The sequence below is a fragment of the Mangifera indica genome, chromosome 2 (genome assembly GCF_011075055.1).
Source record: "Mangifera indica cultivar Alphonso chromosome 2, CATAS_Mindica_2.1, whole genome shotgun sequence".
Taxonomy (NCBI): domain Eukaryota; kingdom Viridiplantae; phylum Streptophyta; class Magnoliopsida; order Sapindales; family Anacardiaceae; genus Mangifera; species Mangifera indica.
In genome coordinates this window covers 22830974-22856394 of record NC_058138.1, presented here as the reverse complement: position 1 = coordinate 22856394, position 25421 = coordinate 22830974, and the positions used below count along the sequence as shown (strand labels likewise).

Here is a 25421-nt window from a genome sequence, read left to right as displayed (position 1 = left end):
TTCTGCTCTAATGAGCTTCGACCAACTCAAGTAGATTGAGTTTTTGAAGAATTATTAGTAAATCTAACTTCTCTGATAATTTTTCATTAACAATAATAGTAGATCTATTTTGATTTACTTTTTTTTTTGATAATTTTTTATATTTTTAATTTTCAACGACCCTTTATCTTTCTCTTTAATGGTTTTCCAATTATTCATTTGACAATACATAATTATATTGAGTTTGACTTTCTACATTTAGATCAAACTCAAGTTATCATTTGTTTGTGCTCCACTTAACTTAAATTCACCCCTAACTTTATCTTGAATAATATAACATTTTTGGGACATTGTTAGGGCTTTAAAACAAGGCTTAATATTGTAGTTGGCCATCACTTTCATTTGTATACGATATTAGAGAATAATCATACACTGAGCTTTCTAGAAATAATTGCCTTTCATGTGAAGGTCAATTTTAATGTTGAGAATAGCAAGTTGTGGCTAACATGATTGGGGATTGTAGGAGATTTGGAAAAATTTTCACCATCTTAAAGAACTTGCGAGTAAAACTCAAAAATCAATTAAGATAATAGGCTGCCTCCAACCAGAAGTCAATAAGGTCACTAAAAGATCATACAAAGGAAAAGGAGAAGGGTTTTCGAAGTCTATAATAGCAAGTCAAAGTCCGAATTTGTTGAGAACGATTTGAGAGAGCACAATAAGAAAAACTATCTCAAGACTTCAGTATTGTAGCTTCAGAAAATGGAATGTTAAATGAATCAACTTCCTAAGAATTTATATATACATACCTCTAAATTACATTTCAGCCAGCATAATTTCTAATCCCTGAAAATCTTCCCAAGTGCATAAGATTTTGGTAAACATTTGACACTGTGAAAATCACCACAAGAGGGGAGGAAAAAATTACCCCATCCAATATGCAATGTGTGAACAACAACATGGCGACCATTTGTTTCCTTCCAAGGATGCAATGAAAAATATCTTCTCAAGCATTTCTGTTTCATGCGGTGCTCATTTTTTGGTTTGTGTGAATTTTGGGTAAGTAGAAGTATAATCAATTGCCAACTTCTTCATTGTCATTCTTTTTCTCAGACCCTGATTTGGCGGCACTTGTTTCCTCTTCCTTGTTTCCAGGCGAGCTATTGTCCTTTTTACCAATTTTATCAGCATATTTAGCAAAAGCAGTAGATAGAGCTGACTTAACAGTCAATTCAGGTTCTTTCTTCCTACGCTTGCTTGCATCTTCTGTTTCTTTATCCACTTCCATCACTTCACTCAATGAGTGAGGTTCAGCAGCTTTTTGGAGAGTGGCTTGTGGAATATTAGGTTGACTGGAAGCTATGCGCTTGAATGGTTCATGAAAAGTATCATACAAGCGTTTAACCTGATTCATCAAAAAATTGACCAGGTAGGTGGTTAGTGGTAAAAATCATCAAAAATGAAAAACACCATTTAAGGGGCATTACTTTTCTGTGCATCACCAAGATGGCATCACACAAACAAGTACATGCACAACAGTATAATGAAAAGTCACCGTTAGTCACGTCTCATTTTGGAGAAAAAGAATACCTTGCGCTCTCCTATGCCAGGACAACGAGCTAAGTCTTCCATGGATGCATCCATGATATGAGAAAGAGACTGCAAAACAATGCCAGTCAGCTTCAATGTAAACATATCAACCTCCAGACTTTAATAGTTGCATGAGCATACCCCAAATGTTGACCCTAATGTAACCACATCAGTCTTGTTAACATGTCGAACAGTTGTAAGGGCATGAGTCAGCTACATCAAAAGAAGTATAGCCTCATCAAATCACTCGAAAGGTTCATCAGCCAGTGTAATAACATAAATTCATAGTGCAACCGGAGAACTCAAAAAAGAGGATACCCGTGATAAATAGTCTCTATCAATTTGACCTTGAATAAGGTCAGCTGGCTTGTTTTCATAGACTTTGATAGTCTCCAAGTAGCGACCACATTCCTCCAAGCTACAACCAATAATATAAAATAAGTTTGTCAACAGAGAACAATATTCAGGCTGAAAAAAAATCGGTAAGCAACTTTTGTAACTTCAGTGACAACTGAGTCACATGCATACAGACTCCAACTTCTTAAAAAGGAGTCAGGAACATAAGACCTGAAAAATCGGAAGAAACCACAGAACTTATTGTTGAACAGAAGCTTTGGGAAGTACAAAAAATCTTACAAATTGTAATACATATGCATATAAGCTTATCTGTGATTAATTTAAAAAAAAAAGGATAATCAACCTCCAAGCACATAACAGGGTACAATCATGTAGTAGAGCAGTTTTAGTAACTTCAAGTAAAGGCTTAACAACATCCTCCTGCAATGAAAAAGAAGAATGAGAAATTATATCCTTTATATCATTAATTTAAAAAAAAAAAAAAAAGCCACACTCATCTGTCCCCATGGTAACCAAATTTTGTATAAAACACTATCCCAAAATGAATGCTTAAAAAGACATAAAAAATTACCATTCCCTGAAAAGACACTTACCACATCAACATGGCAGAGAACAACGCGAAGCTTGAAGTTTTTCTGCAATTCCCTTATACGGTAATACAGGTAATCTGGATGCAGCAAATGATATCGAAGACTGTATCAAACAATCAATAAATTGAGGTTAGAGCACATTTCATTTTAAAATGCATTTGATACAAATATTAATAATTATAATATTCAACACAAATGCCTGTGGTTGAAATAGTCCCAAAGCTGTTCCATGAACAGGCAAACTAAGGCAAAGACATGATTTAAGTGCATTGCACACATGATTGCTAATTGAGTCATTTCCAAGGCATGCAAACTAAAGGCAAAAGACATGAGTTTAGCGCATTGCACACATAATTGCTAATCAAGTCCTTTCCAAGGCATACTTATAATCTTTTATATTAAGATACTTTGAAAGAGGAGACCATGAAATAGAAAATTTTGTATACAGAGGCACAAATTAAACTAATCTCGATTTCACACATCACTTTCATATATATTAACAAAATCATATCTTCACATGAATTACATAATCTATGTGGACTGTCACAATTATATACATTCACAACTAGCTTTGCCTAGTATGTTTAGCTGCTTAATTCTACTAGTTGAATCAAGACAAATGAAATATATAACAGAATGTGCAGAAGCTCAAACCTTAGATACAGAGCACATGAATTCTTCCCCAGCAAGTAGTCGCAAACAACATCAGCGAAAACCCATCTCACATTTCTGATATGTTTTAGTAAGGGATTTCCCTTCTGCAAAAGGTAGGAAATGCAACACTCCAGCTTATTCATAAAAACCAATATAAGAAATCCAACCATTGCTAAAACCAAGCACATACCATACTCCTAACAGGCTTACAAGTAAAACAAAACAAGAATGAGCCAAGGTTCTATACAAAATTGAAACAGGATGTAAACATTAGTTCATCAACATTTATAAACTTAAGCTCCTCCAACCAACACAATAGTGTAATTGAACCAATCGTGTTATGCTAATGTACTATTCAGGGTTTCCTTTCTTCTGCTTGATTTCTCTCAAGAAGCTCAACAAACACAGCAAATTACCAAAAGAATCAATTTTTACATTAAAAAACAGAAACATCTCTCACCTGCCTGTGACTAACAAGAATGGAATTTCGATTCTGATTAATCTTTGAAGAAGGACTTGAAGAAACCAGATTAGACTGTGAAGAAGAACTTGAAGAAACCACCACCTTCACTTCACCACCTTGACTATAAACAAATAAAACAACAATTTTATAACCAAAAAAACAGCAACAACAACTAATAAACAAACAAACAAACCTTGAAGAGGGATTTTCGGTGTTAGTGGGTTTAATAGGTGGTGGAGGGTCATAAAATTCAGTTTTTTTGATAAAAGAGAAGGCTTGAGAGAAAGTCTGAGATGGCGTGAAGAGATTTTGTGTTGGTGTTGATTTGATTTGTGAGCTTGCTATTACTTCTTGGTAAGAAGGTATTGTAATCAATGTCTTCTTCTTATTTTGAGAACCTTGTTGTGGTATTGCTGGTGCATTTTGCTCTTCGTTTTCCATCAAGTTTCAATACTGGGTTCGTCGATTGATGACTTTGGGGCTTTGCTAGGTGGGGAATTGGTGTTCTGGGAGAAAAGTTTCGTTTGTTCAATGTTTCTTCCCCGATTACTCGAACAAGATGACGACTTGGCAGGCGGACGGCATGTCGTTTATATATTTCTTTATAAACCGACGTGTCAGAAAAATCCACAGTTAGTTCTGTAACTGCTTCAAAAACGAATCGAACGACCTATCATATGTGTCTATCAGCAGAACTGACACGTCGTCTCTATAGCCACAAAACCAATTTTCAGGGAATTGTGTGAGCAGATTTTAGGATAAATTTTCAAATTTCTTTATTGATTATATTAAACGTCTCTTTTTTTTTTAATTGAAAATACTAAAATAATAATCCTACTCTCAAATAAATAATTATAATCTTCAATAAAAAATAATAAAAATTTTATATTTCTAATAACAAATTTTGAAAATTTAATTATGTCAATAAAAAAAAAATTTTTTTTTTAATAAAAAGCAAAAAATCTTTTTTTAATACAAAAAATTTGTTCATATTAGATTTTTTTTTTTTACAATATATCTAAACTTATCATAATAAAAAAAAATTATTATAAATTTATTAAAAAATGCATATGTTGATGCAAAATTTTATGTTAACAAGAAGTACTCAAAATCAGTACCATCATCTCATTCAAGTAAGTGATTTTGATCAAAAAGTTAGCAAAATAATTGTAGAAATTATGCTTTTTGTAACCAATAAAACTATGTGTATTTATTTTGAGTATATATATATATATACTAATACGTGTCATTATATGATTGAATAATTTTAAATTAAAAATAAAATAATTCTCAATCATATAATGACATATATAAGTATATACATATTTATGTATCTAATATAAGGCTGGATTCGAATCGAGCTGAGCTCAAGCTCTGTTCGATTCATATATAGTTGGCTTGAGCTCGAGCTCGATCGAACTCGACTAAGGCCGGCTAAAGTTCTGCTCGAGTTTAACTCGACTTGTTTTTCATTATCAAAACGACGTTGTTTTAATATATATTGATTAAAACGACATCGTTTTATATCAAAAATTTTAATTAAAAAATCTAACGAGTAACTCGAGCTCGAGATTGACCGAGCTCAGCTAAGGCAGGCTCGTTTAGGGCTCGACAAATCGAGCTAGAGCTAACTCGATTTGAATTCAACCCTAATCCAATATAAATAATATAGTATTGCTCTTTTGTAACCATCAAAGCAATTATTCATTATTATGTCCCATCCAAGAGTTCAAATTGTAGACGATACTGTTGCTATTCAATTGTTTTTAAGAGGAAGCATCATATAATAAATCTATGGATGTATCCATTTCAAGTTATTCAAAGCTCATATTTTAAGTTTGAGCTAAAGATTGGGTTACCTTTTATTAAATTATTGAGTTTATGTCTATCTAAAGATTTGAATTCAAACCAAAATAAAATTATTTTGATTTAGATGTTTTTCAGACTGGATTTAAATCAAATCAAACATTAAATAATAGTATATAAAACAAGTAAAATCTTATCCAGATTATCATAATTTACAATATGAAAAATGCGCATCAAATTATGTTATTCTAGATGCATGTGTACACATGTGGTACAATAAAAAAAGATAAAGTTATATATTGGAACAGAAGCGGATTTCGTGCTACTAGAAAAGTAATATAGTATTATAAAAAGAATAAGATTATGTGTTAATATTAAATTATTATATGATTGGGTAATACTTTTATCTTAATTTAAAATCATTTGATTATATGATAATAAATTATCCTTAATACAAAAATTAATATTTTTTTATTTAAACATAAGTTTTATTATTATAAAAGGGTAAAAAGTAATATTATGTATAGACATTTTTTAATATATGATTAAATACACAAATGATTTATTATCATGTAATTAATTATTATTTTGTATTTAATTATATATACAAAATTATGGGCATAATTTTATTAAATGTTTGAATGTTTGGGTGGGAGTAAAAGGCAAAGCAACTATTCAATGAAACCTAATTATTTATATTTCCAAATGAAGCAAGGGCACCAAGGCAACCAAGAGAGTTATTTAAACCACCCTAGGGTTTTTCTCTATTATTAATAGCTTCAATAATTTATGATACTGACATTTAACCCCTTAGAAAATAAAAACAAAAGTTATTCTAGATTATTGAAAAAGCAAAAGAAATTTTCATATAATGATGATAAACGACAACGGAAAAGTAAGGTTATAGGTTTTCATGAGGTGTGAATTGAATGTGACATTGTAAAGTGAGGGGTTATGATAGGATTATGATAGGATTATGACCATAAATAAATGTTAGCGTGAAACAAAGGTCAATTACAAGGGACTAATTGTGATGTCATGTAATAAAGATAAGAATAGGAAGTTGAAAATATGGTTAACGACTCTTTCCTATTTGTGTTTAAATGTGAAAAATGTTATCAATTTTTGACAAATAGTTTTCTTTTAATATTTATTACAGTATAAAGATATCATACCAATATATTAACTTACCGAACAACAAGTTTATAAAACAAAACCCAAAGGGGTTAAAGAGAATTAGCTCCTGGCCAACCCACGTTGAGTTGGACTTAGCCTTTGGAAATAGGATGTTTCCATGAAATAAAAAATATTGTCTTTATGGTATTCAATGTTTGAATTGTTGAAGCATTCAAATATAAATAAATAAAGCAATTATTAATATTTTTTTTTTTCATTTATTCCGATTAGGCAAATTAAGCACCAGCCAACCAAAACATAACAAAATAAAATTTGGAACCGTACATTCAAATCACTGAGTAAAATTAAAAAGGAAACCCTAATTTTTTAGAGGCCTGTAAAATGAGATGGCCTTTCATCTCAATATATATTGTTTTTAACGGTAAACCTTCTCTTTTAGGACAAAACCTAACCACCAAATCAATGTCTAGTGAAATTATTACTATTAACTCTATATATTGAAGAAATTTGTTTACTCTTATATTCCATCTTTCAAAAATTGTATCATGATTTTTTTGATGGACAATCTTGATTTATTATTTTGAATTTGAACGGATGAGATTAACCCTATAATTCTTGCCCATAAACTACTAGGGTAACAGTTATGATTTCCTCAACCGAGAATTGGTCTCTCGTGATTTCATTTTACATACACTAGTCCAACAAATAAAATTAAAAATTAAAAAAAAATATTAAAAAGAAAAAACTATCGACAATTCATGTAATCTACATAGTAAAATTGGTCGTAGAAATATAAAATAAAAAACCAAAAAAAAAAATAGAGAAAAGAAACCATTAAACCGGAGGGCGACTCGGTTGAGTCGATGAAGCGTCCGGACCGTCCGCATTTTCATTGTCATCATTTGCAGCCACTTTTGTTGACCGAACTGAAGGAGCTCTTGTAAAAAACGGTGGCGCCATGCTAAACGCCCACCGGTCCGATTTAAATGACCGATCCATCCGGTCAATCCACCGGCTGTTCCTCCCTCCACTGCTACCTTCACCGCCTCCGGTTCGATAGCCTCTCCTCGAACTACTCTCCCGAGGCAAACTCACCAAGCTATTAGCGCGGTTTAGCTCCCGGGTCATTATCTGCTTCCTCACATCAACCGGTAGTCTCAAAGTAAACCGCTCTGTGTCTTCACCAGGTTGCACCACAGACAGAGAATGCCCGGTTGAATGTGACCTCGGAAACTTACGCGGCCTGTTAGATCTGGAGCCACGTGTACGGTTCCTGTTCAACATTCGGTTTATGCTGATAACTTCGGGTTCCGGCGGTTGTGTTAGTGGTGTTTCTCCGCTTCCGTTCGTGTCTTCCCGTTCCGAAGCTGCGACGTCATTTTGAGCCTCGAGGTCTGGTTCGTTGTGTGACTGCACCTCACCAACTTGAGGGACTGGCTCGCCGGGTTGCGGGACCAAATTCGCTCGACAAACAGGACACGTGGTGTGAGAACCGAGCCACGCATCGATACACTCAGGATGAAAGACATGATCGCATTTGGGAATTAATCGCAGCCTTTCGTCGTCTTCAAACTCACACAAACACACAGCACACTCCAGGGCGCCTTTCCCAATCTTCAACGCCTTAACTTCAGAGTAAACGAAAGTCGGGAAAGTCTCGATCACCGAAACGTCAAGCCCACGCGCTGCCGCGCGCCGTGTCCGCTGGCTTCCACTTACCGGACGCACGCTGGCACCGTTCGCGTCATTCGAGCAGTTACGAATATAGATGGAGAAGAACCCCATGAAGAAAAGCGCAGCAATTAGAACCACAATAATTATGGCCATAGCTGGACTGAACCGCATGTTGGCATAAGGGTCGGTCCGCGGGTCAGGAGTGGTCTGCGCCGCCGTAAACGGAAGAGCCAGGACGAGGAGGAGAAGGCAAAAACATCCATTTGGGTCGGAGACGTGATGTTTAAGAGCCATGAAGTTGTTCGATGAAACGCGAGAGTGAGAGAAATCAGAAATTTAAATGAAAGAAAGAAAGAGAGAGAGTTGGTGTATGTGCAAGAAGAGAAAGAGCGTGGGGCCTGGTGAAGCTTACGCAGCCAGCTTCTCTGTCTGAACATAGAGAAATTCTCTAGTGCAACACGAGGTACATATTCATTGATATACTGAGCAAATAAAACTCCGCCACGTAATAATTTAATAAAATAATACTTATGATTAGATTTGATATATTTTCTACAGTAAATAAATGACACTTGGACTACAAGTTTTGGTAATGGAAGGTTCTAATGTAGTTCCAAAGATGGTTAGGGTTGTAACTTATCAATATCAAATTATTAATTTATTTAAGGGTGGAGCACTATTCTCTACCCAAATTCTAATGTAATTTTAAAATTATACTTATAATAAATGGAGGGTTTAAATACCTACTTATAAATTAATTATCATCCAAAATTTTAATTAAAGATAAGGATAAAATTATTATTTTACCTATAATCTCAAAAACTTTAAAATTTATATCATTTCTCTTCCTAGGTTTTAAAAACTAATACTCCAACATAATCACAAAGTTTGAAAAGTTTAAAATTCACCCTTATAGTTTGTATCTTTCTCTAGCTATCATTATTCCGACTAACGATTGACGTTTTTTACCCATCTTTCAGATTCAATCATGAAAGACGATGAAGGACAATCGTCCAAACACGATGACGAAGGACGACGAAGTGTCTCCATTCATATTCTAGAAGACTTGATGAAGGAGGACTCTTTGTGGTCCTTCGTCTCTTCTTTTCGATTTAGACAACGAAAGATCTTCTTTCATCAAAAAAAACATTTGCTTCTTCCTAATCGTCGGTTGATTCCCTAAACCCTCAAAGATAAAACCTGAAAAGAGAAAAAAAATGAATTTTTTAAAATTTAATCATGAAAGATAAATGTGAATTTTTTAAACTAAGGGAGGAAGTGATATAAATTTTTTAATTTTTTAGGTTTATAGATAAAATAACGATTTTACTTATGTCTCTAACTAAAAATTTAGATGATAGTTAGTTTATAAATTAGTATTTAAACTTTTTATTTATTATAAATATGATTTTAAATTTAAACTCAAATATAAGTGAAAAATTATTATTTTTTATTTAATATAATAATTATATAACCAGTTATTAGATTCGGTATAATATAATAAAAAGAGTTAGCATTTAATTTGGTGTTTATGAATTAAGGTGGAAACGGCAAAAAGAAATATTATATATCATATTATATTCATTATTAATATATGAACTTATATCTTTTGGATTTAAATAATTTTAAACAAGATTTTTTTATATTTTTTATTAAAATTAAATCCAACTCTAAATTTAATAAATGTGAGAAAGATGAAAAATATACATTTTCACCTTCATAGTTTGTCTTATTTTTACTTTTTTGATACTTTATAAATTTATAAACAACATTTTTTCTTCTCTTATAGAGTTATTATGATTAAATAAAATTATGTATATATATTTTTTATATATAATTTATGTATATAAATAATATATTGTTATATAATTAAATTATTTTAATTTAATGATAAAATAACATTTAATTATATAATAATATATTATTTTTATACTTAAATTATGTATAAAAAATATATAATACAATATTGTTTTTATCGAGAATATAATATGTTAATGACATGTTACAATGGTAGACAAAATGAAAATATTTGTTTATTAATTTTATAATATATATTAAAATTAAATAATAATTTGTTCTCAAAACTTTTTAAATATAGTTTATATTAATTTTATGATTATCAATATAAAAATTAAAATTAAAAAAATTATTATTCATTTGTTCATTTATGACTTAATTTATAGAATTGTAAAGTTTTTAAACCATCAATAATATTAATAATTAATAATAATAACTTTCTTTTCTTCTTAAAGCAGAGCTTTTCTCTTTATTCTATTTGTCCGTAGCATCCAAAATCGGACGGTGGAGATGAAATTTCCAATTCTGAAGGCAAATCAGACGTTTAAGATCAAGATCTAGAAGAATCCAATTCCCCTTGATCGAAATAGTCAAAATAGTCATGTGGGCGCCAAGCTCGACGTCAACTACTGGAAGTAAAATTGGAATATTAATTTTTTAACTTTTCTTTTTTTCCAAGTTTTGATTTTAATTTTAATGGTCTCATTCAAAACAGGCAGCCGCGCAAGACCATCCCCATCACGCTCAGCTACAATTTTCTGTCATTAATACGTATGAGTTTATAATGAACAAAATGGCATTTTTAAGATAATTTAAAATGTTATTTGGACTACTTCATCAATCATTATTAATTGGTAAGATAAAATAAATAATTATATAATTGAATGATAAAATCATATTATAATGAGTTTCGACAAATCTTTTTCAAGGAAAATGGAAACTAGTGTGACCCAAATTTAGTAGGAAATGATTTTTATTTAAAAAATTAAAAATACGTGTTCAAATGATCGCGGGGATTCGTTATAATTATCAAGAGTCCTTTATACTTTATAGATAAAAAGGTTTTTTGTCCTCGTTACAATAACATAACTAACAATTACATGTAATTTATATAGTTATTTAATTTTAATGTCATTTCTATGAGTTTGACTAAAAAAAAGTTTAACCGTATAAAAATAGTGTTTCATATTTTTCTTTTTTTATAAATTCTTTTGCAATTTGATCCCATTTTATCTTTGAACAAAGTTTAGAGTGTTTCTTTGAATAATTCATAGAAAAAATAATTTTTGTTAGAAAAAACATTTATGTGGTGTTCTCTTCAAATAATGTTGTAAATGACTTTTGTTTTTTCTTCTTAGATTAGTTTTCTCTCACTGATACTAAGTATTTTCTCCGATCCTATAAAAGAAACGATAAAAATTCTCACGGCCTTATGAAAATCAAACATTTAAGTCGATAAATGATTTAACTATTGAATTTCAATAACATACATTTGGAGCTTTCACTGAAAATAATTGAATAATCAATTTTGTTAGGGAACCATCTTCTCAAATTTACAAAACAACAAAAAATAGGAAAAAAGTAATATTATATGAACAATTGTATTTATTAATAAATAAAAATAAATTAATATATTATTATATAATTAAATAATTTAATTATATGAAAATATATTCGTTTGTTTATATTTATTAATACTGAATTATTTATACACAAAATATTAATGATAGATTAATTCATGTGGGAAGGAAAAAAAAATTCAAATTGTTGAAAAATAAATAAATTAGGTGTGCAGTGAAGTATGAAATTGAAAACAAGAACAACTTGATGCCTTGGAACACACAAATTTTGAAACCACCCAGCACATCTTTGACCAAACATTGATTCAGAAAATATTTTAAATGTTTAAAAGTAGAATTCAAATGCATGTTATGCATTTATAATACCATGTTACATTAATTTATGGTATAATAAGATAAGATTAAAGAGATTAATATAAATAATATAATAGAATATAATGTAGACCAAGTATTATTATGTGTTAAATATTTATACATGTAATGCTAGGAGCATAGAAAATGACACCGTTGTCAACATCTTACTAATAAGATTCTGTTCACGTTTGTCCCACGGATACATTATTAATTAATAAAACCCCCTTATATAATATTTAAAAAAGATAGGTATATCTAGAAGGCACACTTAGGTGTATTTAAACTTTGCATTAAAGACACGTTTATGGATTAAGAGTTTAAGTTTTCGTCTGATTGATCTAAGCATCGATTGACATATAAATTTGTTGATGTGATTTGTGAATACACAAGTCTATGTGTTTCATATATCTTCTGTGATGAATCATGAGCTGTCCTTTTGTCGGTTAATAATTTGTCTTTGTTCAAAATATTAGAGGGTGGAGATTGGTCAACTCTAGTCATCGAAGAAGTTGTAAGAGAGAAAATACAAACTCTAGGGGAAAATAGTGATTTTTCAAAGTTTGAGTATGACAAAAAATGTGATAAGTTTATAATTTTTTTAAATATTTTTATTAAGTAATGATTTTACCTTTGACAATAATAATAAAATTTAATAAAATGATGAATATTTAAATTTTTTATAATTAACAAATAAAAAATTAAGTTTGTATCAAACCAAATGTGCGACATAATCATTTGACGTATATAATATTTAAAAAGGGTTTGTATATCTAGAAGCCACACTTAAGTGGTCAGGTGTCCTGTTTCAAACGTAAACTCAATCAATCAATTCGATCGATAATTAATGTCAAATATGGTAAAAAGTTACGTTTTAACTATTAAATCACATTGACTCTAAAATAAAGAAGATAAACAATATTAAATTATAGTTTAATTATTTGATTATAGTAAATCAAAATGTCATGATAGATACCATATTATTAAAACATGTTTTAAAGTTTTAATTATATTAGAATAATATATCCAGTCTAATAAACTTATCAGTTGAGGAATTTAAAGTTGGTTAATTAAACTGATTCGATTTTTTTTTTTATGATCAAACCAAATTTTTAATTTTAAAAAAAACTGTAAACTATAATAAAAATAATTAAGAGATTAATAAATTTTGAATAAAACTGAAAATATTAGATAATCAGATCAAATTTTAGGTTAACAATGTTTTAACCAAATTTTTATAGAGCAATTATTCAAACCTAAGATCGATTATTCTAATTTCAAATTTCACATTTATTTATTTCTTTTAAAATAGAGAATAATCAAGGAAAAATGGTCGTTCTTGATTGAGCAAGCAATCTGGAAAATCGAACGGACTTTCCAACTCCTTTTCCTTAACATTTAAAACTGGCTGAAATCGATCGATTGGTTTATGAATACCATCAAAATGGTATTCGATTAAAAATAACTAGTTTAGCCAAAAATCTTCCCCTTTTTTATAAGTCTGATTATCAGTTTGAATTCTGACGAAATGGTGAAGTTTCCATCTACGGCATTTCGAAGAAGGCACGTAAAGCACTTTTGGCTTTTTAAAAAAGTGTTTTGAAGAGACAAAAGATTCGGGTAGAAGCCGGTGAGTGCTTTCCTTTGACTATTGCTCCAATAATCATGATTAGTATTTACCAACTGATTAAGAAAAAAACAAAGTTAATTAGATAATCACGTAATTAAAAATTAATGCAATTGGAAGGACTTGGGAAATTTTTACAAATAAACCCCGGATGTTTTTAAAGGGACCCTCAAGTTTCATGTCTTAACCCTTACACCCTAATAGTTTCGAAAGATCACCTTAAAAAATGTCAATTCGTAGACAAAAAAATTGGACAATAAATTAAGTTTAATTTATATTCTCTTGACTTGGTATAGTCATGGGATTCTATTGACTACAAACTTGTGGCTAAAGGGCTTTTCAATGTTGAAGCATATAAATAAAATTTTCTCTTTGGTAAGTACAAAATAATCTTCAATATTCTAAATTTTATTTTGGTCAAAGTCAAACATAAATATGCGGTTGTTAAAGAATTGATTCACTTTGAATAATAATCTATCATAAATTTATTTTTAAGATTTATAAACTAAAAAATGTCTTAATAATTTAAAACCTTACAAACTATTTATTTAATCCTCTCTTATCATTAAGATATATCATTCTTAGATATACAATATTATTTATGTGTTTTATCAGTTTCGGGTTTACGAAGGGATGTTGCGCCCTAAACAAACCAATAAACTTGAAAGACTCAATTTATATATTGTTATCATTTTTGGTGGGATATTATTAAATATACAATATTACTTATGTGTTTTATCGGTTTAAGATTTACAGAGGGATTTTATACCCTAAACATACGAACAAATTTAAAAGACTCAATCTATATGTTGATTTAAATTCTCATTTATTAACCATTTATGATGTGGTAAAAATATTTTTATAAAGTGTTTAAGAGTAAATTTTTTCCCAAAAAAAGGGGTAAATTAGAAATTTAAAATATATTTTACATTTTATTAAGCTTGTTAATTTCATCCAAACAGACTTCCCACTCATACAAACAATTAGGCTGAAAATAACAAAGAAAAAAGCTTCTAATCCATTTAGCATTTGGTTTGTTCTTACTGGAGGAAAAGAGAGAGGGCAAAATGAAGAATTTTGCTTATATTTATTTCATATTCTAGAAGGTATATATCGATAAATTCAATCAAAACATGTTCCTTGATAACTACAAGTTTTTCACGGTTAGTCTCCCTAAATCTATCAAAGGTCTTGTTTATAATTGTAGTGTTCAACATTTTTATATAAATCTGTGGTTATATCATGTGGCGTAGGGGGGCCAAGTAAAGTCGATTCACCCCCTAACTTTGAAAAGCTTTATCATAATATACATAAAAATTAAAAAAAAAAAACCCTAAAAAAAGAAAATTTAGTATGACCATGAATAAATATTAATATTCGAATTACGTAAATCTAATTTATTACGTATGTGTGATTTACTTTTAAATTTCAATTCCATTCATAACCCAAAAAGAAAAAAGGGATAAGGAAGAGGCTTCAAATCCATTTAGTCTTTGGTTTGTTATAATAAGGTGGAAAAGAGAAAAGGCAAAAGGAGTCATTTTGCTTAAATTTATTTATCTCTAGAAGGTATAATCAATAAATTCAATCAAAACAATTTCTTTGGCAACTACATTTTTTTCATGGTCAGTCAAGCAATCTAGAAGTTGACTTTCTTAATTTAATATTTTGGACTTTGATTTTTTTGTATAGTTTATTTGCTAAATGTTTGCCTTTTTCATGCTTTGAGTTGGATGGTCACCCACCACCCACAAATTAAACCTTGTTTTCATTTTCCATCATGCATTGCTGTCCCATCTTCCCCCATTTAATTTTTTGGCCCCAATAATAATTGATGATGTTTACACTTGAAGATGCCAAAATCCCGGGGTGGGTTGGTTGGCTACTTTGTTGCCCATTTGGTGTCAAAAGTATAACCTAAGGCTATAATCAAATGGAACTGAATTGAGTAATGTTGTTGTGTTGGGTTCAAGATGAGCTCAATTGGCACAAAAAAATATAGTTAAATTGTGTAATTTATATATTTAACAAGGCCAAAAGACTTATTCTCTCCCAAGTTTTAGTTTATTTCAAAATTTTCACCACGAGATTAAAAACTTAAACACTTGTTTACTATCCAGTTTTTGCTAAAATTTTTTATTAGTTATAAGAGAACAACTATTATTTTATCAGTAATATTAAAATAAATAAAATTTTATCTCATTTTCTCATCTTGCTTTAAAAAACGCATAATTTCTCTTCATTTTAAGTTTTAAAAAATTACATTTTTCTCTTAGGGTTTATTTTTTAAAACTTTACTTTTTTGACCATCGAAACAGTTTCTAGTCGCCCTCTTCAACCCAGCCAACTCTCCCTCCCGATGTGTTCTCTTTTTGATTGGAATCCTCTTAGTGTAGTTTTGTTGTGCATAAAGATGAAGAGTCGATTTGTCTTTGTGCACTACAACTCTTCTTTCTCGATTCTTGTTGGCTCTCATTGATTCTCATCAACTCTTTGTATCTTGTCATTATGACATCATACGGGTTTAGATAATATATCATTATGTGATTGGATGTTATTTTATAATTAATTCAAACTAATTCAATTATATGATAATACATCATATAAATATAAGTACTGATTGAGTGTTTAAAATTGGGTATATATAATTTTATTATTATATATATATATATGGAAAATCATATACTTTACACTATTGTGAATAGAGATGGGCTTTTGTCAGGCAGCCCACTCGAAAATTATAATATGGCTTACTTTTTAAGGCCCCAAAACAGATTGTTTTGAGGGCCAGAAGCTTTGAGCCCATTAGGAATTGGTTTACCCCTAAACTAATAACCTTAATGCGGCCGAAAAGCAATTTTTCATTTTATTTTATTCTTTCAATAATGTGGTCTATCCAAACTGTTAAAGCTTAAATTTTAGTTCAGATCAAACGACTTAAGTTTAAGACTTATTTTGTTGATTTCAAGTTAATCTCAAACTAATTATTTTGAATTTTAGTGTTTTACTCAAAAGTTTAAGGGTAAGAAAATTAGTAAGACTGTCTAATTATTTATGAATAATTAGAAAAAAAAAGGGGTTGGGGCTAAAGTTTGTTTGTTAAATTCGAGTTCAAACTTGAGAGTTTTTGATTTTTTAAGCTTTTGTGTTTATAACAATTTGATTTGAATTAATCAAAATAATATCAATTTAATCAATTATACATAAAAAATATTATTTTAATTGATTTCAAATTAATTATAGTATTGAATTGATCTTAATTTAATACAATAAGTAAACTTAAATTTAACTATTCTCAATTTAAATCAAAGTTGGGTTATATAATTTTCCTTTTTTAATACTTTATGTTATATAAAAAATAATCCCTAAGATGTTGAAAAATGCCAACGTCAAAGTTACAAAAATTAAAAACAAACAGGCTGGATGCAAAGAAGAAATTGAAAAATTGGTCTAGGCCACTCTCTCTCTAGGCCTATTATGTTTATATTGTTTGGAATTTTGTTAAGGTTCAAAGAAACTATTATTACCATCTTAATCATGATTAATTATTGTAAATAATCAAACTTATCTTTTTTATTTTATTTTCACTTTTTACCCAAAACAACCATCAATTACACTTGAAGCAGCAAAAGGGGTTTTCGAGAAAATAAAAAAAGCTCACGAAAACATGGGTCATATAAATATATATAAAAATTAAATGTCAATGTCTGTCTTGTCCTGTCCATCACAATCACAAATAAAAAGAAGACAAAAGTGTGATTGATTGAAAATGAAACCACTCTTTTTTCAGAAACTGGTTTTTATCTTGCGCCGTTGTTTTTTATTGTTTTCATTCCAGTGATTTTGAATTTCCCTTTTTTTTAGTTTATTAAAAAATAAATAAATATTTTACCATTAAAAAACTTTAAAAAAAAATTAATTGAATGAACATTTTATTAATCTAGTCCCGTGAAGGTATTTTAAATATTATAATTTAATTTTTTTTTTTGTTATATGGGGAAATTTTAAAGAGGTGTTTGATTTAAGGGATAAAAAAATTATTTTGATAATTTATTTTTTATTATTTATATTAATTTATTTTATTAATAAGTAATAAAATATTTTAATAATTTATTATTATTAATAGTGATGTGACAGATAATATAAAAAATAATTTGATTATCACATTTATTATAATTATTAATTAAAAGATTACTAAGATAATATTGATTTTATTATAACTGTATCGTTATTTACTAACTTTTTAGACAAAAATAATCTAATTTTTAATTAATATAATAAATAACATAAAAATATTTTAGAATAATTAAATCCAATGACATTTAAATAAAATAACATACCAATATTCTTTTATTACCTTTAATTAAACGTAATAATTATTTATATTTACAAAATTTTACTAAATATAGTAATAATTTATATCTAGTAATTATCAAAGTAATTTTTAAATTTTGATAATAAAATATTTCTCAAATCAAATATCCCCTCAATATCACGATCGTTACTAGTTTAAGTCTTAATTTACTAGAACTATAATCCATTGAGGTGCAAACCCATTAGAATTGCTATATACACAAACACAAATATTTCGAAATTGTCAAGCATTATAAATTGATAATTTTACATGTTTGAAAATTTTATCGATGACAACTACTACTTACCCAAATTAAAATCTACCAACACTATCATCCAACCAAACCCAAACCCACCAACACCACCACCACCACTCATTCAAACCAACCAAAATCAAAATCCATCCAAATCATCTCTAAACAAGAGGAGAATGAAAGCAAAACAAAGGGTTGTTGCCAATGATAAATTTGATATATCAATGTTATTTATTTTTTTTCCCAATTATGATGATACGATAATTTAGAAAAAAATACTTAACTTTTTAACATGTTCTCATTAACATAATTAAATTTTGAATGAGAAAAAAAAAAGTAATTTATGTGTTCAATAATAAAAAAAAAATTTATTGAAATTTTTTTTGAATCGTTTGATCAATTAGGTGTTTTAAGTCTTTTCATGCAACTTTTATGTTTTTTTCTTTTTATTTTATAAATTTTTTATATGAAAAGTTCTTCTTGGATTGCAAAACAACTTAATCAAAGAACAACCCGGAACAGAAGGTACTTCCAATTAAGCTTGTACTTTTTTTTTTTAAAGTTAATTATTGATAATAAAGATAAATTAATACAACCCACTTTTGACTATTTAAAATGTGTACTTTAGTGCCGACATCCAAATATAATAAATTTTATGAAATTTAAAAATAAATATTTGTTTGGAAAAATCAGGTAAAATTCCATGCAAACGTAAGTGATGAAGCAATATATTTTTTAGAATTATTACAAATTTTTCAATGAATTGGAAAACTAATATAACTTAACTTACTTATATTTATATTCGTATATATTCTCAATAAATTATTTTTTTTTTGGAGATTCTTGTAAAAAAAATAGTCATGTGTTTCTTAGAATGTATATTAAAATCCCTAAAAAAAATTTAAATTATTAATATATAGTAAATTGTATTTATTTATATATGAATATATTTTATACTTTTATAAATTTATTATATGTTTTTAGGGTAAGAAAAAAAATATAATGGATATTAAAAAGAAAATAAAAACTCTCACATGCAAGATTTATCATAAGCTATATAGTGACAATAAGAGTGAATAGGTTCGGATATCTCACCAAAACTAAAAACTTAGAATTTACATGGAAGATACGGGTTCCGAAGATTTAGAAATTATAATATTATTATGCGAGGATAGATTCCTACCCTAGAACCTAACTTATTGAGTAGGTTTTGGTTCGAGGGATTCCTACATTGTTCACATAGTTTTAAAAAAGAAAAAGTTATTAAGTCATAGTTGATAATTCATAAATTCAAATCGTACAAATAACATAACATCAAAGTCGATATTATAAATTACAAAGTCCCAACATTGATATGAAAGAAAAACACAAATAACATTATAACAATAATTCTTATAAATCTCCAACAATGCAAAATAAAATTAAAAGAAAACAATAATCCCAATTTTCAATTATGCAAGATAGTCATATCTATGTTTCATGCTCTCAATTTGCCGTGAATATTTCTAATGCTGATTCAGTCGTTTATGCAAAATAAATACAAGAAATTCAATTAATATATCAATATATTGAATAAAATTATTTAAAAGAAACTAAATCCTAAGTTACTATTGGCTAAAAGAAGAAATATTAGATATTGACTTAACAGAGGCAAAAAGAAAAGAAATCAATTCTAAACTAGATATCTCACTAGTATTCTATAATAATGTTATACGTATTTATTTTAGTGTATATAAATAAATATATATGATATATTATAATATGAATTTACTGTATAATCCCAATTCTTTCAAGGCTGGTCTACCCTATTCTTTTTGTTTTTCTAATCCCTAGTTGACAATGATGCATGGTGATGAAGGGTGAAGATGAGATGGGTAGCAATCGGGCGGCTGTAAATGGTCTAACCGGGTTCTCTTTCCAAATGCACAATGACAAATTTCTTTATGTCAAATCAAAATAGAGTCTCTGTTGTATACCGTAAAATTTAAATCAAGAAACAAGATATGCAAATTCATACTTAAAATGTTTACTTCCTGCAACAACGGTCGAATTGTTTCTTCATGGATGTTATATGTTACCTTCTCCTTCTTGTATGTTTCTTGTCACTTGGGTCACCTTGCCTACGCCACAATTTTGTATATATCTATGACTCAGGAATTAATAAGTTAGCACAGTGAGACAGCACACATGCTCAATCCAAGCCTTCCTCATATTCTTTCAAGCCTCCGTTTGTCTCATTAGAAGAGGAGAATTCTGATTTGGGAAACATGACAATAGATGTAGAATTTTGTTCACCAATCAACGCTCATAATGCTTGATATCACTTTTTATAGAAATTTCTTTTTCTGATATATCTTTCATTCATATTTATTATTTATATTAATTTGTATAAGAGAATTATAATGAAAAAGCTATACTTAAGTAGACAACTAATTAAGGAAGCTGACATGATAAAAATATAAATGTGGGACAAAGTTTGAAAGGCATGGATGGATGGATAATAATTGTGAAAGTTGGGACTGAGAGAAACAAAGCCTTGAGAAGAATTTGATCGGAGGCCTACAGGTGAATAATGAAGAATCAAAGGTATAATATTTGGTGGGGTAAGTCTGTATAATATGGATAACCATAGAAAATATATATATATATATATATCGTGGGCTGGCTGTAGATGGAAAGATAGATTTGACGGGAGCTTTTAGACGACAATGATTTTGCCAGTTTGTTTGAATAAATCCAGAAAAAGTGAAAAAGCCTTTTGCAATTGAATTGGCTTCTTTAAAATGGTGACATATCAAGGTTTGGTTCAATGCACTGCTCATCATCCTGGAAACTGTTAATTAAAACTTTTGCTTTTTGGTCTGCAACAAGCCACTCAATCAAAATTCCCTCAATATTAAGCTTTGAGTGAAAGAGAAAGAGAAAGAGAAAGAGAAAGAGAAAGAAAATATACTACTGATTTTGAGTCCCCACCATTTCACATGATCAAACAGATATAAAGCAATCAGTCTTTATCACTGTCTGTGTGATCTTTCAAATCCTTGCATGTTTTCCCACATGAAGTAAGGATCAAGCAATCTCTTTCTCTTTCTCTTTCTCTTTCTCTTTCTCTGTCTCCTTCTTTTTCGAAGAATAATACATAATACATAGCTGGACAGCTAGGGCGCAGAGGCAGTCGTGCATGGTTGATGGGTTGAGATTGCTCATGATTATTTTTAATTTGGTTGAGAATTTTTTTGTGTGTAGAATTTTCACTGTTTTAGGTGTAAAATGGTTCCTAGGAACGACTTCAAGTGCCATGCATTGAACACAGAAAGAATCATTACACTTTCATTATCCATCATGAGCAGCAGCCTCCTTGTTGTCTTCAACTGTGGAAAATTACCTTAATTCAGAGCCGTCTAATTTGGAATATCTTTCATGTTTAGATTTGACTGCTCCGATAATTAATGATATCCAGTTGTTAATTAATTTGTAATTATTTAATAATACTTAGATGTGCAATATGTTGGAAAGTAACAAATTATGGATAAATTGATTCCAATAATTTTGAGTTAAATTTTTTTTTTTTTTTACCATTTTAGATTAAAAAGATATCAAAATATCTTTTTATTTGTAAAAATAAAAACATAATACCTTATGTTAGGTGAAATAAAAGAAAAGGTGATATAATACCTCTTTTATTTTTTTATATTACAAAAATAACAAGAATGACGGGTGTAAAACTTTTTATTATTTTAGTGTCAAGTTATTTTTCTGTAAGATTTCCCTTAGGGTCGTTTGGTTCCAGTTTTTAAAAATTACCTTGGTAATCTATCTTTTATTCTCTTGTTTGGTTTGTCAGTAATAAAAGATTACAGTAATATTTTATTACCAATACTGACGTGACAGGTAATATAAGTGTTAATCTGATTACCACCTTCACCTTAGGTATTTAAAGATTATTAAGGTAATCTTGATTTTATTATAATTATATTATTATTTTTTAAGACAAAAATAAATTTATTTTTAATTAATATAACAAATAATATAAAAAAATATTTAAAAATAATTATATTCAAGAGCATTTAAGTAAAATAATTTACTAGTAATATTTTATTACGTTTAACTAAACACAATAATTATTTATACCTATCAAATTTTATCAAACATAGTAATCATTTATACCCAGTAATCTTCTAAGTAATCTATCTTCAAGGTAATCTTTCTATTTTGGTAATAAAATATTACTCAAACCAAACACCCCCTTATAGTATCGTTACCGTAGTAGAGTTTAACCACTAAACAATAAAATTTATTAAATAACCTGATAATATGTTAATTTAATTATATTTGATAATCTTTATTATTTGTATATATAGTATTATTCATACTAGAATTTAATTTTTTCTTTACTTGAGTAAAAGTAAAAGTGAATTCAAGTGGAATTAGCTTGAGTTTGAGTTAAAAAAAAAGAAATTATGAATTGACCTCAAACTCAAGCTTTACATGGAGGGATTAACTAGATAGATTTGTGAGTAACTTGCAAAAATAGAAAAACATCATATTACTCAATTATGAGTGATGATCAAAACAAAGTCGTATATGTTTTAAAATTATAAATGAATATTTTTTAAAATTTACATTTTCTAATAAAAGAAAACAGTAAAGGAGATGAATTGTGATGAAAAACTATAGAGTGATGATGTATCTAATGGCGTAGGAGTTATTAAAATATCTCTGTGGAATGTGAAATCTTCGCAATTGGATTGAGGTGAAGCCAAGTTTGCGAATCCACCATTGATTGAAAGAATCTCTTTTATTTGTGGATTAATTTGACTACAAGTCATGAAAACTCCTTGGATTAGGCAGAAGCATTGTACCAGAAGACTCGCATTTCACGAATAGCCAAGAAAATTCCAAAATGTATGCAGTGAATTTTGATTAAGACTGGCCTTCAACTTTACCTTCTTGACATCTTTAATCATATGATTAAGTTTTTTTCGTTATTCTTTGTACAAGGTCGGTTGTGGATAAGCCCCCTCCTTTTTTTTTTGCAATATTATAAAATTTTCCGAATTGAAAACAAAATTTTGCTAATACGGTAGAAACAAAGTCTTTTTTAGATTTTTCTAATTCTCGTTCCATAGAAAACCCAGATGAGGAATCAGAAAATTTTTATGAAATTTACGAAACTTTTTAAAAATGTTTATACTTTTGGTTAGAGTAAATTTGAGTTGAATTAAGTTTAAATAAAAGTTAACTCAAGTTTATTTCGAATTCAGAACATTCAGAAGGGCCCTCAATCTCTCATCTCACTGCGTAATTATAAGTTGGATTTAAGAAAAAGTCAAGACAAGAGGTGATTACTAATTAGTGTTTCCACCTTCGTTGGTAACAACAAAATCTAAATCATTGAAATCTATTTGTTTTCAGCCACCTCCTCTCATCTATTTCTATCCCTTCTTAACCATTTCTTGTTCATATGTTACCGACTCCCTCTTGTCTACGGCATTATATACTATATAGTATCAATTGTCTCAAACCCTAGATCCAAAACCCTAATGCTCAATAATACAAAAAACTATCTTTATCTGTAATTAAGATTTTAGGATATTAAGGATGGTTTCTAAACTATTTATTGATACGATCAACCTATTATTTTGTGTTTCAAACTAAAATTAAAAATTTAAGTTACTAGTATGGTTGGATTCAATCCAAATTAAGTTCAATTTTAATTCAAATACAAAAAGAGTCAATTCAAGATCAATGAATTGAGATTTGAAATCAATTAAAAAAAAAAAAGACTCTAGATTTAATTTGAGTTAGCTTGAGCTCAAATATTTAAATTGACTCAAACTTAGTCCGTTGTGTGAAAATGAGTATAATCCTTGGCAAAAATTTGATTTATTTGATTTTAGCTTGAATTTGAACTCAAGCAGTGTGGATCATATTCGACCATATTTACTATAATCTAAAGTGTATTAAAGCTTATGATACATTTGAAAATTGTTTTCTTCTAATTTCTTTCTTTTTTTTTTGTAATGTAGATAATGTATTTAATTTTTACGTAAAAAAATTATATCTATTTCTTATATCAATAAAGTTAGATAAGCGATAGTTTATGAAAAAAAAAAACCTTTTGATTGTATAATACAAGATTCTTTATTATTAAATTATGTAAATTTTAAAGCTATCAATGACCTGTTAAAATATAAGTATAAGCTCTTCATTTATATGAATTTGTACTAATTGAAATATGATATTGTAACGATTATAAAAGACTTTGAATTATAAAAATGTCTTAAGATAAAATATGAAAGTATGATTTTTATTGTCTATCTTATATAAATATAAGGCTAGACTTTTATCCCATATAGATATTTGACGCGGTTTTGAATTTGATGTGGGTCAGAAAATGTTTGAAATTTCCGACTGCGGTTGCCGTGTCTTTACTCTATGTGTTTCCTTAAACCCTAGGACACCTTAAGATGCCAACATTTTTAATGCACTTTGACTTGTAAAGAAATTGATTAAGAAAAGAGTGATTTGCATCCCACCTAATCTGTAACCTGTTAAAATCGTCATCCACCAAAACTCAGAACTTTCAAAACCACCAAATATAAAGTTCGAAAACTTATAATTCAAGTTTAAAAACTTTAACTATCAACATTGTCATCTATTTAAATACATAATCATCAAAGTTGTCATTCACCTAAACTCAAACCTTCACTTTCTAACAAAACTCAAACCCAAAACACCCCCCACCTAACCATCAAATATGATAATTTGACTCATTTATAAGTTTAAAAACATATAATTCAAATTTAAAAATCGAATTATACAACTGTCATCTATCTAAGATCAAATTTGTCAAAACCGTCAATTATTCAAACTTATATCCAAACGCATCAAAACAATCTGTAAGGAAGAAGAATGTGAAATGAAAGAGGAAGAAAAAGGTAATAATAAGAAACTTGATGTACAAATGAAGAGCTACTTTAAAATTTTGTTAACATAAAGTGATATACTAATTTTGAAAAGTGAAATAGTTTGGTGTAATACGACAATTCAATGTTCTAATATTATGTTAAGATTTTCTTTCATTATGGAATTAAATTTTAAATAAGAAAATTTGATCTATACATTCAACAGATGAAGAAGTGTTTTCAAGCCTTCAAATCACTCCCAAGAAAATGGATTGCAGTTTAAGGGTCAACTCCGGCATTA

At 28.7% G+C, this 25421-nt stretch overlaps 2 protein-coding genes across 2 annotated transcripts; both read right to left on the bottom strand.

The window, feature by feature from the left end:
• Window positions 1-698: 698 nt before the first annotated feature.
• On the bottom strand, window positions 699-4249 carry LOC123200059 (DNA excision repair protein ERCC-1). Its single transcript, XM_044615159.1, has 9 exons — window positions 3827-4249; window positions 3631-3754; window positions 3171-3274; window positions 2520-2619; window positions 2270-2346; window positions 1888-1987; window positions 1711-1782; window positions 1570-1638; window positions 699-1384 (listed from the first exon to the last, which is right to left on the bottom strand). The coding sequence occupies exons 1-9, from the start codon at window positions 4072-4074 to the stop codon at window positions 1055-1057; spliced, it is 1224 nt and encodes a 407-aa protein (XP_044471094.1). The 5' UTR covers window positions 4075-4249; the 3' UTR covers window positions 699-1054.
• A 2942-nt stretch (window positions 4250-7191) lies between these two features.
• Window positions 7192-8651, bottom strand: LOC123198021 (E3 ubiquitin-protein ligase ATL6-like). The gene has a single exon (XM_044612594.1). It carries the CDS (start codon window positions 8542-8544, stop codon window positions 7411-7413), a length of 1134 nt encoding a protein of 377 aa, XP_044468529.1. The 5' UTR covers window positions 8545-8651; the 3' UTR covers window positions 7192-7410.
• Between the last annotated feature and the right edge of the window lie 16770 nt (window positions 8652-25421).

Coding starts and splice junctions, on each gene's coding strand:
- LOC123200059 (XM_044615159.1), bottom strand. CDS start 4,074: ATGGAAAACGAAGAGCAAAATGCACCAGCAATACCACAACAAGGTTCT. Junction 2,620..3,170: donor TCATGTGCTCTGTATCTAAG/GTTTGAGCTTCT, acceptor TGTTTGATACAG/TCTTCGATATCATTTGCTGC. Junction 1,385..1,569: donor CTGGCATAGGAGAGCGCAAG/GTATTCTTTTTC, acceptor TTGATGAATCAG/GTTAAACGCTTGTATGATAC.
- LOC123198021 (XM_044612594.1), bottom strand. CDS start 8,544: ATGGCTCTTAAACATCACGTCTCCGACCCAAATGGATGTTTTTGCCTT.